This window comes from Bos indicus x Bos taurus, chromosome 4, assembly GCF_003369695.1.
Source record: "Bos indicus x Bos taurus breed Angus x Brahman F1 hybrid chromosome 4, Bos_hybrid_MaternalHap_v2.0, whole genome shotgun sequence".
NCBI lineage: Eukaryota > Metazoa > Chordata > Mammalia > Artiodactyla > Bovidae > Bos > Bos indicus x Bos taurus.
This window is the reverse complement of record NC_040079.1, coordinates 81,425,752-81,444,642: the sequence shown is the minus strand read 5'-3', so window position 1 is coordinate 81,444,642 and position 18,891 is coordinate 81,425,752. Positions and strand designations below refer to the sequence as shown.

General features: G+C 36.0%; 1 protein-coding gene across 15 annotated transcripts in view; it reads left to right on the top strand.

The window, feature by feature from the left end:
- CACNA2D1 (calcium voltage-gated channel auxiliary subunit alpha2delta 1) overlaps nt 1-18,891 on the top strand; it is a 520,495-nt gene that overhangs the window by 132,158 nt on the left and 369,446 nt on the right. For all 15 annotated transcript variants that reach the window (XM_027539817.1, XM_027539824.1, XM_027539819.1 and 12 more), the window contains exon 3: nt 4,767-4,883. In XM_027539817.1, coding sequence (XP_027395618.1) covers nt 4,767-4,883 — 117 coding nt within the window. The remainder of the gene's footprint in view (nt 1-4,766; nt 4,884-18,891) is intronic.

Here is an 18,891-nt window from a genome sequence, read left to right as displayed (position 1 = left end):
CCTCAGAAAGATGGCAGAGGTTTTAATGGCTTGTCCAGGACAAGTTCCAATGGAGGGAAGTAAATGCACAACTATTGAAGGGGCTATCAAAATGTACATATTTTGATTTACTCTGCAGACATTTGACTGTGTTTGTCTTTGGGGAACTTAACTTACTGCCAACAACAACTTAACTGAGCTGCCATTGTTTCTCCCAGAATGGGGGAAAAATTATTCTCACAATTTCAAGGTTCAGCTTTTTCAGTTTAAAACAGTCTCTTGTGATCAGTTTTATATTCAGTTAATTCAGAGTTTCAACTCCCTTTCAGTATTTTCTGATTTTCTTGACTTTTTTCTTGGGCCTCTGGGTACAAGGTAGACTGACATGACAAGATATCTGGTGTATTTACTGTTTCTGTTGACATGGATATTAATGTTATTGGTACTAAGAACTTGGTCAATCTTTCCAGATAGTTTTCACCATTATTCTTCAGCTGGATCTCTGCTTCCCACTGGCCATTCAGTCTGCATTGGGATCCCCTTGAACTCATACCAGGGTCATCTCCTAGAAGAGATAATTATCCTTAATTTCCAGCCTCCTTACTTGTTCATCCCAAGGGGCTTTGCGATGAATATTTCAGCACATCCTGCTGAAACAAAGAGAGGTCCCAGATAGACAGTGGCACTCAGATTCCCTTTGTGTAACTATGATACATTAGAATTTCATTTCCTTCTGCTCTGGGCAGTGGTTTGCTCCTGAGCTATGTGAAATGGGACTTAAAGTCTCTCCACGCTTACATTCTGGAGGCTGACACCCACTGTTCCCATGAATAAAATGATTAAATGAAAGTGGTGGATGGTTTTGGCTTCCTGGGTGGCTCAGACGGTAAAGTGTCTGCCAGCAATGTGGGAGATCCAAGTTTGATCCTTGGGTTGGGAAGATCCCCTGGAGAAGGAAACAGCAACCTACTCCATTACTCTTGCCTGGAAAATTCAATGGACGGAGGAGCCTGGTAGGCTACAGTCCATGGGGTCACAAAGAGTTGGACATGACTGAGGGACTAAGCACAGCACAGCCTACATATGAACCTGCAAGATGCAAACTTTCAAAGATGCTAAAGTGCATTCTCATGATCAATCACATGAGATTGATCACAGTAATTCACACGTGTGAAATTCATCATTACATGCATGCATCCTCTCTAGGTGTTTGTGCTTTTGTGTACTTTACAGCATAATACAGTAGTACAGTATCTTTATTTCAAGCCCAGGATATCTGAAAGCAAATGTAAAAGCAGCAGTATGTAGCCAATTGTGTTAGTTGGGTACCTTTGCTAACTTTGTTGGACTTAACGAGAAAATTGGACTTATGAACGTGCTCTCAGAAGGGAGTTCATTCATATGTAGGGGAATTACTGTATTTCACGGTATAATTCCATGGTGTGATACTAATATTATGATTTTTGAAACATTTCATTAATTATGTTTATTTAGCGATGGTGTCAGTGAGTGATGTTGCTTTTTAGATAATTACAGGTGAGTTATTTTTAAATGTATTGTTCTGGAAATTATCGCTGAACCATGGGCTTAACTATAGAGCAAAGAGACTTAATGGATGTTTTCAGTGAAAAAGGTAGGGAAACCATGGTTTCTGTAATCACAGCAAATCTTGGCCTGTGAGTTTTGTAGTGAAAGAAAATTAAAACCAGCTAGTTAAGATGATGAGAAGGAAATAATGTACAAGGCGACAAATATTCTTTTTGTCAAGACTAGTGTTAAGGGTGGCAGTGTGAAGATTTGAGTTATAGAAAAAATTAATAGCATGTTAGTGTTATCAGTCAGGAGGAAAAAGATCCTGTCTTGAATTCTCTTTATGTGCTCCATTCTTTCTAGTAGAAGAAACGGAAGCCAGTGTCACATGGCATGTGAGGAGCTGACATGTGATTTGAAAGTAGCTCTGTCTGGTGCCAGAAACTCATGTTATTCCCATCATGTTGTTTTCTGTCAGGAAAGACATTGGATAAAGGGGTAAAGCATATAATTAATTTTTTATAAAGGAAAAGAAAAACTAGGAAGAAGAAAAAAAGATATTTAAGACTCTTTAAAATATTCATGTTAGCATGTTAAATATTATAGAAATGTGGTTTATTTTAGTGGTGGAAGGAACTGTAAATACCTGTAAGTTATGGAAATATAATATCTTAAAAATCCATGTGAAACCTTCTACTCTGAAAATTGTTCACTAAACATGCACCAGGCTGTTTCTCTTTGAGAGCCATTGCAATATCTCATGCAACAAAAACAACAAGATTGCATTCTTTGAAACCAGAAGCAAAGTCCACTTCTTTTGATGGTGGCTGTTACATGATTCTAATTCATGTTTTATTACAATGAAAACATTTCAAATGTGATATTGTACCTAAAAATGTATGGCAGGGCATTTGCATTGGGGCTCTAGATTTAAGCTTCCTTGACTTTATTTATTAAAGTTTATTTGCATTCTGGATCTTATTTTTTATTTCCTAAGCTTTTAAAAATTACTGTATAAGTGGAACTTGAGAGAATATTCTCTGTTTGAGAAAATATATATACTTGAACTAGTTTTTTCTTATTTATAATTCATTCATCCTTTATAGCATTTAATATGTCTGGCATACATAGATAGTGGCTAATAATTGGCATTAGCTGTAGTACATAATATGAAGTAGAGACTGTGTCCTGAACTAATCTTTACCAACTTTCAGTTCTATTAGAGTCCCAATACCACAGGAAGGAGGTTAGACTTTATACAGAAATGAGCAAGATATTCATGATACAAAGCACATCTGCCTTTCACAGCAATTAATTATATTGGCTTTTCTGCAAAGAACTAAATATCCTTGATCAATTAGAGTGATGTTGAGTTTTATCTGTTTGTACCTCAAATCAATCTGTTTAGGAGTTCATGTTCCTGGATGAGGTCTTAGGCTGAAACAAATAGCTTTGGACTGGAGGGAGTCCTTCATGGATAACCTGGGTCTTTAAAAACAGGACACAATAATCTGTCCATCAGTAAAAAGTAGAAAAAATCCAGTAATATGCAGGAATCATGAATGACATTAACTCTTGGGATTTTATATGACTAAATTACTGTGCCTTGAATAATTGGGATGAGAACCTACAAGGTCAAAGTTCAAAGTGTGAGGGAAAGCCTCATGGTTTGAAAATGATAAACAATTTTAGCAATAGAAGTTTGATTTAAATCTCCAAAAATATTTATTAGATAATTAATTTTATTATAGTTAATTATTTTAACTTATTAATTAAAATGTTGATATATTTTAAATCACTTAAAACTGTGAAACTTCATGTGAAACCAACACACTTCAAAAAATAAATGTTAGCCAATGTATATTGCTCCTTTTGAAACCAGTGTTTACCAGCAGCATTCATGGTCGGCTGGGACCAGCTGTAGAACCTGTTGGTAGTAACCAGAATGCTGGCATTATGCCAGTAAAAAGCAGGGTTGAACTGGTTCCTGCTTGTGCCTGGATTCACTTCTCATAAGACAGTAAAAACCTGCCAGTCCCTGGCTTTGAAGATGGTTTAGTCATGCATGTGCAACCCATCTGTTGGATGAATAAGGGATTTCCTTTTCAGCCCAGCCCTTCAGCAACAGACATGGTCACTGTCTTTGTGCTCCTCACTGCCCGCGCCCCCCCCCCCCCCACTTTTCTTTTAATCTTTATTTCCTGCCAGGAGTATACACGCTTGATAAACCAGGTGCATCTTATGCTACTCTAGGGAAATCCTTCCATAAATGTTGATGTGAGCCAGAAATGTAATTGTTTTCTCTTGCTGTCTAGGTTACTTTCAATATAGTCTTATTCAGTGAATTTAAAAAAAAAAATTCAGTTTCATAATATAAATGCTTATACTATTACAGCTTCAACCAAACTTTAATGTAGACCTCGGTGACCTTGTTCTTCACTGTGAAATGTGAAGCTCCCTGTGCCACCAGGATGAACCTGAGGAGGGGAAGGTCTTCATTCTCTGTGTTTCTCTTTTTGGTTATAAGCCTATTTAGCAGCGTACATCTTAGCTTCAGTGATGGAAAAGGTGTGAGTCTCCCTCAGTGCAATATCTTATTCCCTTGTCCTGACTTTTGTTCAGTGCACACATCCTCCAGTTTTGATGTCCCATGCTTAAGTTCTTCTATTTTCTAGAATAACCTCCCTGTTTCTTTAAAATGCTGAAGGCGGTAAATACCAGGTTTGGGGCTTCCCTATAGCTTAGCTGGTAAAGAATCCGTCTGCAGTGCAGGAGACCCCAGTTCAATTCCTGGGTCGGAAAGATACCCTGGAGAAGGGAACAGCTACCCACTCCAGTATTCTGGCCTGGAGAATTCCATGGACTGTATAGTCCATGGGGTGGCAAAGAGTTGGACAAAGACTTTCACTTTCAATTTTTCACTTTGAGGTTGGAGGTACAACTTGAATTTGCAAAATTGCACACACAAATTGTTGTGTTACAAGATGTTTTACAACCTTTTAACATGATATACTGTTTTGGTGAGCTTGTGGTCTTACAGTTAATTGATATTTATATGTATATCAACATATATATATTTATATATGCATATATATGTATATTTTGAACACACTGGAACTCCAAAAAGATCAAGATGAAGCGAGGAATAGATTTGTCTTTCTAATCAGTTGTTTATGGTTTTAAATACATTCTAATGTGAGGACGGGAACCAAATAAGCAATTATTGTTCTTACTAATTATATTTCCTCTTCATACAGATTTATGAGAAATACCAAGATTTGTATACTGTGGAGCCAAATAATGCACGTCAGCTGGTGGAAATTGCAGCCAGGGATATTGAAAAACTTCTGAGCAACAGATCCAAAGCCCTGGTGGTGAGTTTAAATTGTATCTACTCATTTTATTATTCTATATTACTCATTTATTATTTATCTTTCATGCTTTATTTGGAGGTTTTCTTTAGTATGCTGTTTTATCTGAGAAACTGTGTTCATCTAATATATGTTCATAAAAGATAAGATCATGGTTTCATTGTGGACTTGAAATAATGAATTAGCTTGTTTCTAATTATTTTATTTGTATAAGGTGATTTTAATACAGAGAAATAGTATATTTAATTAGAACATACATCTGTTTACACATATGTAAATAATCATGTGTAATAATCCTGTTTAAACTGATCATACAGTGTAAAACCCTTGAATATTGCAAGCATCCTTAAACCTGCCTTTGTAGTATTTGTCTCATCATCCTGCGTCTATACCAGAAATAGCCAGTACACTAGATATTTGATTATTTGTTTCTTTGCTCTTTAAAAGTAGCTGTACCTCACATAAATGTTTTGCTAAACATGTGTTAGTCATGATGCTGTATGTGGTCTTCAGCTACATCCTTTCTTCCATCAACATTATGTTTGCATGAGTTTTTTAGATGTTTGTGCTTAGCTTTAATTCATTTTTATTCATGGTAAAATATTTTTTGAGCATATATCTTAATTTATTCACTTATTCTCTGCTGGTAAATTATTATTTGGATAGAACCATGAATAGGGTGGCTTCATTTTCTTGAATGAGTTTCTCAGTACATATGTGCAAGAATACGGGTCAGTATGTGATAGTAGAATATTAGACTATAGGGTGTTCATAAAATCAGATTACATAAGTATGACACTGATTTTCCAAAATAGTTCTATCAGTTTAGACCTCTACTACCAGTATTTGAGTCCCCATTGGTCCATATTCTGGCCAATGAGTGGCAATGTCAGAGTTCTTAACTATAGGCAGCTGAGTGGGTGCCAAATGGCATCTCTGCTTATCCCTAATGACACGGTTATCTGTTTTGTATTCTGAATATTCTTGTTTCCTCTTCAGTGACATATTTCTTCATATCTTTTACATATCTTAATCATTTAAATTGATTCGTAGATTGTATATTCTTGATGGTAGTTCATTTCAGTTACATGTGATGCAAATCTCTTTTTCCAGTTTGTGACTTGTCTTTTTATTGTCTTTATGGTATATTTTGATCAAATAAGTTCTTAATTTTAATGCTGTCAGAGTCAACTTTAAAAAAAATATTTTGAGGTGTATGCTTTGTTTAAAAAATCGTTTCCTACTCTGATGTTCTAAATATTTTTGTGTATTTTATTGTAAAAGATTCCACTTCTGTCAGATCTATTTAAGCCACCTGTAGCTAATATCAGTATACAGTTTTAGGTCACAATACAAATGATTTTTTTTTTTCTGATCAGTTCTCCTGAGACCATATATTAAATATTTTACCTTCCCTTGATGAAGCCCCATTTATCAAGCTAGTATGCTCAGCAGCTCACCATCTTCTTCTTCAAAAGGAATTGACTAGTCTTGAATGTTCACACATTATTTAAAATTTATATTCAGCATGCAATTATTTGAAACAATCTTTACTGGGATTTTAAATGGTATTCCATTGAATTCCAAATTAAGACAAAATTTGGAAGAATTTATATCATTATGATTTTTGTCTTTATATTTATATACATGATTTTTTATCCAGTTAGCTGTTTTTTATGCCACTTTATAGCATTTTAAAATTTGTTTATAAAGTTCTTATATATATCTTTTGTTAGATGTAATGTTGCAGTTTAAGTTTAACTCCTTGTTCTACAAATCTCAGCACTGTTGCAGGTGTTTGTTCCAGGATAACTCTGAATTCTTTGTTTACTGATCACTTACAGTTCAGATTTTTAACTTTATATATATATATATATATGTATACACACACATACACATCTCTTGGCATTCAGAAATTGTCTGTTTTGTTTTTGATCCTTACACATTTCTATGTATCTTAAAATATCGAGGATCTTGTTGTAACATAATAAGAGGATCCTTTGGAATATTTGGTACACATTGCCAGAAGTTGAAACACTTTTTTTTTTTTTAAGTATAGTTGATTTACAGTAGTTTGCAAATTTCTGCTGTATAGCAAAGTAACTCATTTATACACATATATATATACCTTCTTTTCATACTGTTCATGGGGTTCTCAGGGCAAGAATACTAAAGTGGTTTGCCATTCCCTTCTCCAGGGAAATAGATGGGGAAACAGCAGAAACAGTGTCAGACTTTATTTTTTTGGGCTCCAGAATCATTGTAGATGGTGATTGCAGCCATGAAATTAAAAGACGCTTACTCCTTGGAAGGAAAGTTATGACCAACCTAGATAGCATATTCAACAGCAGAGACATTACTTTGCCAACAAAGGTCTGTCTAGTCAAGGCTATGGTTTTTCCTGTGGTCATGTATGGATGTGAGAGTTGGACTGTGAAGAAGGCTGAGCGCCGAAGAATTGCTGCTTTTGAACTGTGGTGTTGGAGAAGACTCTTGAGAGTCCCTTGGATTGGAAGGAGATCCAACCAGTCCATTCTGAAGGAGATCAGCCCTGGGCTTTCTTTGGAAGGAATGATGCTAAAGCTGAAACTCCAATACTTTGGCCACCTCATGCGAAGAGCTGACTCATTGGAAAAGACTCTGATGCTGGGAGGGATTGAGGGCAGGAGGAGAAGGGGACGACGGAGCATGAGATGGATGGATGGCATCACCAACTCGACGCACATGAGTTTGGGTGTACTCCGGGAGTTGGTGATGGACAGGGAGGCCTGGAGTGCTGCGATTCATGGGGTCGCAAAGAGTTGGACATGACTGACTGAACTGAACTGATGGCCTCTTTTAAAATATTCTATTAAGGTTTATTTTGAGAGATTGGATATATTTTGCTTTGCTACACAGTAGGACTTGTTTTTTATCCATTCTAAATGTAGTACTTTGTATCTGCTAAACCCAAACTCCCAGTTTATCCTTCACCCTACTCCCTTCCCTTGGCTGAACCACAAGTCTGCTCTCTTCCATCTGTGAGTGTGTTTCTATTTTGTAGATAGGTTCATTTGTGCTATGTTTTAGATTCCACATATAAGTGATAACATGTGGCTTTTATCTTTCTCTTTCTGACTTCACCTAGTATAATAATTTCTAGTTGCATCTGTGTTCCTGCATATGGCATTATTCTGTTGCTTTTGATGGCTGAGCACTATTGCATTACATATATGCTACCACATCATCTTTATCCATTCATCTGTCAATGGATATTTAGGTTGCTTCCATGTCTTGGCTATTGTGAATGGTGGTGCTATGAACATGCTGCTGCTGCTAAGTCACTTCAGTCGTGTCCGACTTTGTGTGACCCCATAGACGGCAGCCCATAGGGATGCATATATCTTTTTGAGTTATAGTTTTGTCTGGGTAAATGCCTAGATGTGGGATTGCTGGTAACTCTGTTTTTAATTTTCTGAGGAATATCCATACTGATCTCCATACTGGCTACAGTAACATATATTCCCACCAACAGGTATGAGAGTTCCCTTTTTGCCATACTTTCTCCAGTGTTTGTTTATTTGTAGACTTTTAATGATGGCCATTTTCACCAGTGTGAGGTGGTACCTCATTGTAGTTTTCATTTGCGTTTCTCTAATAATTAGCGATTTTGAGCATTTTTCCATGACCCTAATGGCCATCTGTATGCCTTCTTTGGAGAAGTGTCTACAAAGTCCTCTGTGAAGCACAATTTTTAAGAAATGTGTAATGGTAAGGGAAACTTTCTTGATTAGAAGATTCATAACATTATCTTCAGATTTTGTTATATGAATATACCTCTTTAAAGCATCATTTGTAGATGTAAATATATTTTCATTAAAAGTTTATCTAATAAAAATTACTTCTTAAGTGATTAATATTCACTAATGACTACTGAAAATGATTCCATTTATATTGATTTTTATCAGCTTACATTTTTTTTTTTCGCCCTGAATGTAGGAAGCAGATAATTTGGTCATCACAGTCCTTAGAAGAATGTGTTGGAATGAAGTAGGATGTACCTTGCCTTAACTGGATTAAAATGGGAGCTTAATGAGACTTTATTTTTTATCATTTGGAATTGAAGATCTAGATACCTGGTATATTATTTGAGTCCTGTGGGATCACTGGCTATCTTAAGCGCATGATGGGAGAGTACAGAAAGCATAATTACTAATGAAATGTAGAATTTGTTAGATTTTATGTGAGGGAGAAAGATTCATGTTTGTTTGCAAACTAAATTTTTATTTAACTTTTTGAATACATGGAAATAAATACATTATTTGAAAGAGAAATATTTTGAGGATAATTAAAAAACAGGTTCTATAATGTGTTGTAAATGAATATAAGATGAATATGAATTCATGAATAAATTAATAAATTTATCCATATTCATATTCATAAATTCATTCATACAAGACGGATATGAATGAATATAATATAGTAATCTTATATAAGAATATAAGATTACTATATTATTAATAGTAATGTATATTATTAATTCACTTCTACTTTTGTTATTGGCTTATACTCAGGGAGACTTCAGTATTAAAGGAGCTTTAATTTATCTGCATGGGGTACCAATGTAATTGCATAAATAAATACTTTGGAAATATATCTTGAATATACAGGTTTGAGATTGATGATCAAATTTAATGCCAGTTATACATTATTGAGTGTTTATTAAGTACTGTTACCTGATGATTTCTCATAATAATGCTGTGCACTATATACCATTAGTAGTCTCATTTTTCAGTAAGGAAATGGAGTCTTTTAATATTCTTTTAACTTTCTTCCAAAAACATATTTAATAAGCAGTGTATTCCAGTGTTTCTCAAACTTTAATGTGCATGTGGTTCACCTCTGGCTCTTGTTAAAATGCAGATTTTTATTTAGTGTGTGTATGTGTGTGTGTGCGCTCAGTCATGTCTGACTCTTTGTGGCCCCTGGACTGTACCTTCCAGGTTCCTCTATCCATAGGATTTCCCAGGCAAAAATACTGGAGCGGGTTGACATTTCCTACTCTAGACGATCTTCCCATCCTTTGGATCGAACCTGCATCTTTTGCGTCTCCTGCATTGCAGGTGGATTCTTTACCACTGTGCTACCCTTTTTATTCAGTAGATCTGGCCAAATATACTGAATTTCTAATAAGCAAACAGGTGACGGTCCTGCTACAAAGACTGTACTTTGAATCAGTTTAGTTCAGTTGCTCAGTCGTGTCTGACTCTGTGACTCCACGGACTGCAGCACGCCAGGACTCCCTGTCCATCACCAAATCCCGGAGATTGCTCAAACTCATGTTCATCGATTTGCTGTTGCCATCTAACCGTCTCATCCTCTGTCATCCTCATCTCATCCTGCCTTCAGTCTTTCCCAGGATTGAATCAGGATCTTTTCCAATGAGTCAGTTCTTCCCATAAGGTGACCTAAGTATTGGAGTTTCAGCTTCAGCATCAGTCCTTCCATTGAATGTTCAGGACCGATCTCCTTGCAGTCCAAGGGACTCTCAAGAGTCTTCTCCAACACCACAGTTCAAAAGCATCAATTCGTTAGCACTCAGCTTTCTTTATAGTCCAACTCTCACATCCATACATGGCTACTGGAAAAACCATAGCTTTGGCTAGACAGACCTTTGTTGACAAAGTAATGTCTCTGATTTTTAATATGCTGTCTAGGTTGGTCATAACTTTCCTTCCAAGGAGTAAGTGTCTTAATTTCATGGCTGCAATCACCATCTGCAGTGATTTGGGAGCCCCCAAAAATAAAGTCAGTGACTGTTTCCACATGTTTGCCATGAAGTGATGGGACCGGATGCCATGATCTTCATTTTTTGAATGTTGAGTTTTAAGCCAACTTTTTCACTCTCCTCTATCACTTTCATCAAGAGGCTCTTTAGGTCTTCACTTTCTGCCATAAGAGTGGTGTCATCTACATATCTGAGGTCATTGATATTTCTCCCGGCCATCTTGATTCCAGCCTGTACTTCATCCAGTTCAGTGTTTCTCATGATATACTCTGCATATAAGTTAAATAAGCAGGGTGAAAGTATACAACCTTGACATACTCCTTTTCCTGTTCTTACCTTGAGAATTCCATGAACAGTGTGAAAAGGCAAAAAGATAGGACACTGAAAGATGAACTCCCCAGGTTGGTAGGTGCCCACTATGCTACTTGAGATCAGTGGAGAAATAACTCCAGAAAGAATGAAGAGATGGAGACAAAGCAAAAACAACACCCAGCTGTGGATGTGACTGGTGATAGAAACAAGGTCTGATGCTGTAAAGAGCAATATTGCATAAGCCAACTAGAGTGATATAAAAAGATTGCAAGTTTATTTTCTCTCAAAGCAAGAAACCTGGATGTAGGTAGCTCAAGAGATTTCCAGAAGTCTCATTCTGTTACATCTGCCTTCATCCCACTGGGTTACCCTTGGCTGCAAGGGGAAATAATAGATGGAGTTTTTTCAGCTGGGACACCACCTCTCTGTACAGAATTGTGGTAGTCTTAATTAAAATGTGGATCCAGCCAGCCAGTGTCTGTATCAAATCTTTTCAAGATTGAATGTGAGTTTTAGGGAAGAAAGTCTGGAGAAAATTCATTTTGAAAAAGCTGAGGAGGGGAAGGAAAATGTTGCTTTTTTTGGCTTTTTATATAAAGTCCCATTTTGTAAGAATATTTTATTGAAAATATAATGATTGCATGTGTAGTCAAATCAGCTTTTTCTAACAAGGCTTGGCACAGTGTGAACAGCAGTAGATTGAAAGGACTATTGAATCCATGTTTTAAGACTCGTAAGAGTAAATTTTTTAAATATCATGGGTACTTGAGAATTAGTCAACGATAGTTGAAATATTTGAAATCATGAACCATGGGTAGATCTGGTAATAGTTAGAAATTGTGAGTTCAAAAGAGTAAACATTGTTACGATAATTTGTAGTGAACAGTGGAGAAAAAGAAGTTTTGATAAATAATAGAAATGAGAGAAATTAAGAGTTCTGGGTGATAAGGTTGAGGCATGAGTGAATGCTCAAGGAATTTTGAAAAATGTGTTCAACTTTACACAGCAAAGAATTCATTTCTGTATATGTATATGGAAATGTGGTTGGATACAAGCATGAGGTATTTTTTTAACAAAATAAACATAATACATGGTGTCATATTTCTCACTCAGAACATATGATTTTTCTGAAGTAGATGACAGATTTAAATGGGAAATGCTTGTCTTTCTTGATACCATTTGCTAATGTGTTAAATGAAAATCTCCAGATACAACAGCACATTTCCTCTCTCAAGTTATATACTTTAGCAGCATTTTTATGGATTTTAAATCTCAAGTAATGATAATGCTCGAAATTTGGGGTCAGACAGAATGAATGGGGAAACAGTAAGTGCTGTGTTTGGAACCTCTTAAAGTACCCTAAGGAGTAAACAGATCCATATACTCGTAATGGTGCTGCTACTCACTACCACACTCAGCACTTTAATTTTTATAACATTCTGTTCTGATTATTTGAAGGTTATTTATATTATTTAAAGGTTAGCAGCAAGGTGTTTTTAAAATATTTCCTGCTGTTACTCGCGCTCTGCTATACAGTACTTTCTTCCTTGTCCATTCTGTGAAATAGTGTTCGTACTGAATTGTCTGAGCAAAGACACTTTTGGAAAAAAGATAGCTGCCAAATACCCCTTTAAGACAGAGAGTAGAATTAATGGTAAAATGAAAGTGAAAAATTTTCTCATGGAAGGTGTTCAGAAAAGGAAAAGTTCTGGGCAACACTGATAGTCTCTTTTTACTAAAAAAAAAAAAAAAAAAACAAACCTCTTTTGGAAATATGATTTTCATAGACTTGAGTTGGCTTAATTATTTATGATCAGAAAGTAATGTCAACACTGCAGTATTATTGTGTTGATAACTTAACAGACGTAATATATGCTCCGATAGCACTGCATTTGCAAAAATTAGGAGAAGAGGGAGTGTTGGGTTGTTGATCACATGAAAGATAATGAAAATTAGATGAATTGAATTGGAAATCTCACACAGGCAGTAACAACTATGTAATTTGTGGGGTCTTGTCCAAAATGAAAATGTGGGGCGCCTCTTGAAAGAAGTTATTCAGAATTTAAAGACGGCAACCACAGAGCTTTAGAACAATTGTGGGATCCAGCTGGGTGATTGCACAGGTCCCACACCCATGGAGCTGGCCAGCCCTCACACCCAGGTGGTCAGAGTCAGAACTGGAATTGGACTTGGGATTCTTAATCATGCGTGCTGTGCTGTTTCTACAGTGATAATCATTGAACTTTACCTGGAGACTTAGGAGTCTTCAAAACCTATGATAATTGTAAAAGAATGTCAGAGTAAGATCCGTATTTCATTCCACTTCTGTTCTAGAAAATTGAAAACTCAACCCAGCGGAATAATAGACATGCTCTTATCTAAATGTGCTAGTGAATGATGTTGACAAGGGAAAAACAAATAGAGAGAAGCAGTGCTAATCCAAGGTTACCATCTTTGATTCACATAATGGAATCTTTCAATAAAACTTCATAACATGCTGTACATTTGGAGACAGTCTGATCAAGTAGTCTTTGCTAAAGGAAGGTAAACAGTGTCTTAGCTGTTTATGGAATTCAGCCTTCCATGGTGTTCTGATTCTTTTTCTGAGTCCTTACTAACTTTATTTTTTAATCTTTTGATGTTTAGTTTTCCCCTTGCCCCCATTAACTCCTTATCATCCTCCTACAGAAATACATAAACTCTCAACCTTCCTCTGAATTAATTTTTATCTTTAATGGAGAACAGAAGGCAGCAGAAGCCCTTTGTGAGATACCCAATGCCATCCAGGTTTTTTTGTATATACAGGAATTCTTTTAAATCTATTCCAATAATTTTTTTTTTTTTAGAGCTTGTAAAATCATGAACTACATTTTGCAAAGATGAGCTGTCTGTGCTTTGCTTAAAACCTCCTGACACAATTTATTGGGAGAATGATGGAATGTCCTATTAATTTAATTAAAGTATCATAGAAACGTGAAAGTTGAAAGAATTGGGGAATTCAGTTTTCTGGTCCTCTTCTCATAAGTAGGTGAATGTCTAAACCACCGAGTTTAAGAAAATAGCTGTTTCTTTTCTCAGATATTTTTGGTGATGAAGCTTCCATAATTATAATATCCCATTATTATTGCTTAGCTTAGTATTCAGGAAATTATTTCTAACATGGATGTCCTTGTCTAATTTAAATCTATTTTCTTTTCTGTTCCCTATATATGTTAAAATTTGTTTGGCTTTCTCCTTACCAGAGTATCTCTCTGTGTTGGGTTGAGGAGTGCTGTGGGTGGGAGGACCCATCATCAGCTCCTCATAGCTAAGTGTTCCTGGCAGATCCATATTGATGATTCTCAGTTGGTGAGCAATCTTTATTGCCAGCCATCGTGTTAAATGCTTTACACACATTCTCGGAACAACTCTTAAGAACAACTCTTAATCTTCAGAACAACTCTAAGAGGTAGGTGTTGTTGTGTTGAGGTTGTGTCTAAAGCTAGAGGTATTACCTAACAAAATTGAGCCATCTCAGTTAGCAGGTAGAAGAGATCTTCAACTCAGGTATCCCTGATTGCTAAAGCCTCTGTTTTTTTTTTTTTTCTGTCAGTATGCTGTACTCTGTAATCTAATGAATTCTAATTTAACTCCCTTATATAGACATATTTTTTGGTTTCTTTTTCATTTCTGTATTCTGGAAATTATCAAATATTCTCCAACTTTGTTAAAACATGGAGGATGCAATGGAAGGTGGTTCTTTTATTAAGGAGTAATTTGATAAAGCATAGTATAACAAGTTCACCATTTTTTTTTTTTTTTTTTTGGGTCACATGATCCAGGTACAGTGAGAACTGCTTTATTCTCTGTGGGTTGTGTATTAGATGATACCACTGTGAATGTTAGATGATTCTGATATATGTTATACTTATGTTGCTAAATTTATAATATATTCTTATAAATAATTTAAGCAATATAAAATGAAAAAAAAATTCCCTATGAGTTAAAAACAGTACCTTCTATAGTGTGGTGACTACCCTTTAGGACTCTTTTGAGTGTGTGTGTGTGTGTGTGTGCGTGTGTGTGTACTTATGAGTATTCCAAGAAGATTTTATGTCTGTGGATATGAATACATAATTGCTTCTTATGGCTTTGTATATATGAGTATATTATTTATTTAACCAGTCTTCCATTGATAGTTTCTATATTTTTTATATAGACAATATTTAATATTCTTTATGTCATACCTTTGTATATGGGAAAACTGATTATTTGAATTAAGACATATAAATGGAATGGTTGAGTAAAAAAGCTTATGGGATATTATTTATATTTTTATTTTAAGAAAATAGAAATCTTTAATCTTTCCACTGATTTCTTCCCTCCTTTTTCTTTGTTTTTAAATAACAGAACTTCTGATAGACTCAGGTAGGAGTGACTAGGTTGCATTTGGCCCAATATAGTGAGTTAAATATGTACACAGAACTTAATTTTAAATGATATATATATTTCTAATTATTATAATAATGTCAAAAACTGTTCTCTAAAGATTAGTCCCTTTGTTGTTGGCAACATAATCAGTTCAGAATTAACAGGCTGGCTGGGGCAAACATCTGTCTTCCAGATTTATTAAAAAAAACAAATTCCGCCTAAGAGTTGCAGTTGCTGATTACATATACCAGCTCATATGCTCTAACTTGCATGCATCATCTCAACCACAGGCAGAGTGCCAAATGCTGCACTGTGGATACCTGATCCTGTTGCCCACAAACCTTGTATTCTAGGGCAACTGACACTGTCAAGGCCCAGTTAAGAGCAAAATCCAAGTTATGTCTTGACAGCCAATGTATTTGTTATAGGATTCTGTCTACCCTTTCTGTGATTAAATTTATTCATTTAGTTCCAGGACTCATTATTCCCCAATTACAGCTACTCCTAGAAATGTTGGTCTATTGTTGCCTGACAAACCAATCACCCCTGATTATTTACACTGCCTTTTATAAAAAATTCTAGGTCAGCCGACTTGAAAGTCCTGTAATAAATAATAATGACTCATTTTCTCCAAGAGGGTTTACAGAGAATTTATTGCCCTATACATCACTGCCTGTACCATTTTTTCCCCGGTGTAACAACATAATATGACCTCTTAAAAAGCAAAATAATTAAATAAATCATCCAGTATGGTATTTGTGTGCTTTGGATGTTTCTTTAAAATGTGGATGTTCAGTGGTCATTTTTTGCTTGCAGCTAGTTCACAGTAATGGGTTTGACTCTTGCAGAATATTAGTTCACTTTCATTAAATAATATTGTCTACATGAACTCTTACCTCTAAAACAGGTATTTTTTAACTTGAGAGATAAAAATAGATTAATCAAGTGTATAGTTTATGATGCCTTTATTAATAATTATGTTTTGACTAATTATATTATTTGAAATGAAATTGATTCTCACATATTCTCATTAGAGAGTGATGGCATCTTTAGTTTAAATATTAAATTGTTTTTGTAAATAGCATTATATGACATCTTATATTGAGGGATAGTAATAACATTTTATGAAGCACTTATGATATACTAGGCCCTGTGCTAAGGACTTTATTTGGATTTACTGATATAATTCTTACAACATGCTTCCACTTCATGTATTATTGTTACTATTTAATGGATATATTTTCCCCAAGGATTTGAAACAAGATGCATTTCACTGCCAAGTTTTATAATTGTGGTTTTGCACTGATGACGTATCAGGCACTCTGCTGAGTATTTTACATGTATTTTCCGTTTCATAACTTCTCTCTTTCTCTTCCCCTGTTCCTCCTCTTTCTCTTCCACTTTTCCTCCTCTTCCTTTGACCTTCAGCTTCTTGTAATGAGCATATAATATGATCAGGTAAGGAAGTATAGAATTAGAAAATTTTTAAGTGTATTATCCAAGGTCATGTTGCTCTAGGTTGGTATTTTTGTTCCAAAATAGGATTATATATTAATGTATTTTATTTTATATAAGATTTGCTATATAAAAGAATTAGTGAAAGTGAAAGAGTCGCTCAGTCATGTCTAATTCTTTGTGAGCCCATGGACTGCGGTCCGCCAGGCTTCTCTATCCATGGGATTCTCTAGGTAAGAATCCTGGAGAGGGTTGCCATTTCTTTCTCCAGGGAATCTTCCTGACCCAAGGATCAAACCCATGTCTCTTGTGTCTCCTGTGTTGGCAGGCAGATTATTACTGTGCCACCTGGGAAGCCCCGAGCCTTAATGTTATTTGTCTTGCCTTAAGTATTTACCTAAAAATATGTGGTTGTCTGCTGATGGAGATAGAGCTAATAAGATCCAAAAGTGTTATTAAGCTCAGTGTAATTACTTGGGCTTATATCTGAAAACCAACAATTTTACAGTATCTACAAGCCACATGCTGCTGGGGCTTTTACTTCAATAAGTGGATATATTTTGAGAGTGTTTTAGGGAAACTCTGGTGCAGCATATACAGTTGTGGTCTAAAGATAAAAATTAGAAAGGTTCTTGTTTCTAAACCCAAGCTTCAATACTATGTGGATATGCACTCTCTTAATGTAACCAATGAAACCAACAACATTTTTTTGTTGCTATGCTCCTCACTTGATATTTCAAGGAGTAAATTTTAATATCTTATAAATATTGGTTAAAGACAGAGATGCAGAGCTCAGTGGGCTATTTGCATGTCCCAGCCTAAGGTATTCTTAAATTAACCAACTTTCTTTTTTTTTTTTTTTCCAACTTTCAATTATAATGAATAGTGAGAAACCCTGGCTGTGGACACCTGTCAGCCCATTGATCACTAGGGTTGATTCTGCTGATCTGGTAGACTGAGTGGTATCTCCTCCTCCCTCATTGCTCCAAGTGCATCTCCCCTGAAGCTGTACACTGATAGAAGAGGATGACCTTCTCTGAAAGAGGCAGACATTTCTTTGGTGAAGGTTTCAAGAGTAGCTGCACTCACCTGCTAGAACCTCCAAAGTGCTCCAATGGGGTATTTGTAGGACAACAGGTAGTCAGCTTCCAGAACTCCAGACACACCCAAATGAGGTGCTGCATGTGGCAGTCAGCATTTCTTAAAAACATTGTGAGAAAGGTAGGGCTATGGTATATATTGAAAAGGCAAAATCACTCCTTTAAAGGGGAGAAAGAGGCATCATGGGAAGAGGAAAGTTAGAACTTGGAGGCCAGCTGAGTTAGTAAAATACAAAGAACCTGGATCAACTCCTAGACTTTTCATTCTTCTTCAAATGTATAGATGTTTAATATATTCACTGTCTGTCATTCCTTTGTCCCCAAATGGTGACTGTGGCCATGAAATTAAAAGAGGCTTGCTTCTTGGAAGAAAAGTTACGACCAACCTAGACAGCATATTAAAAATCAGAGACATTACTTTGCGAACAAAGGTCCGTCTAGTCAAAGCTATGGTTTTTCCAGTGGTCATGTATGGATGTGAGAGTTGGATTTTAAAGAAAACTGAGCACCAAAGAATTGATGCTTTTGAACTGTGGTGTTGGAGAAGACCCTTGAGAGCCCCTTGGACTGCAAGGGGACCCAACCAGTCCTGAATATTCATTGGAAGGACCAATGCTGAAGCTGAAACTCCAATACTTTGGCCACCTGATGGGAAGAACTGACTCATGTGGAAAAGACACTGATGCTGGGAAAGATTGAAGGTCTTTCTGAAGGAAAGAGGAGAAGGGGACTACAGAGGATGAGATGGTTGGATGGCATCACCGACTCAATGGACGTGAGTTTGATCAAGCTCTGGGAGTTGGTGATGGACAGGGAAGCCTGGCGTGCTGCAGTCCATGGGGTCACAGAGTCGGACACAACTGAGTGACTAAACTGAACTGTTGCTTTATAATTCAGAAGTGATATTATCAGTTGGGAATTTGGAGGAGGATACCTCTGTCTTTAATTTCAGTGATGCCAAATGCCT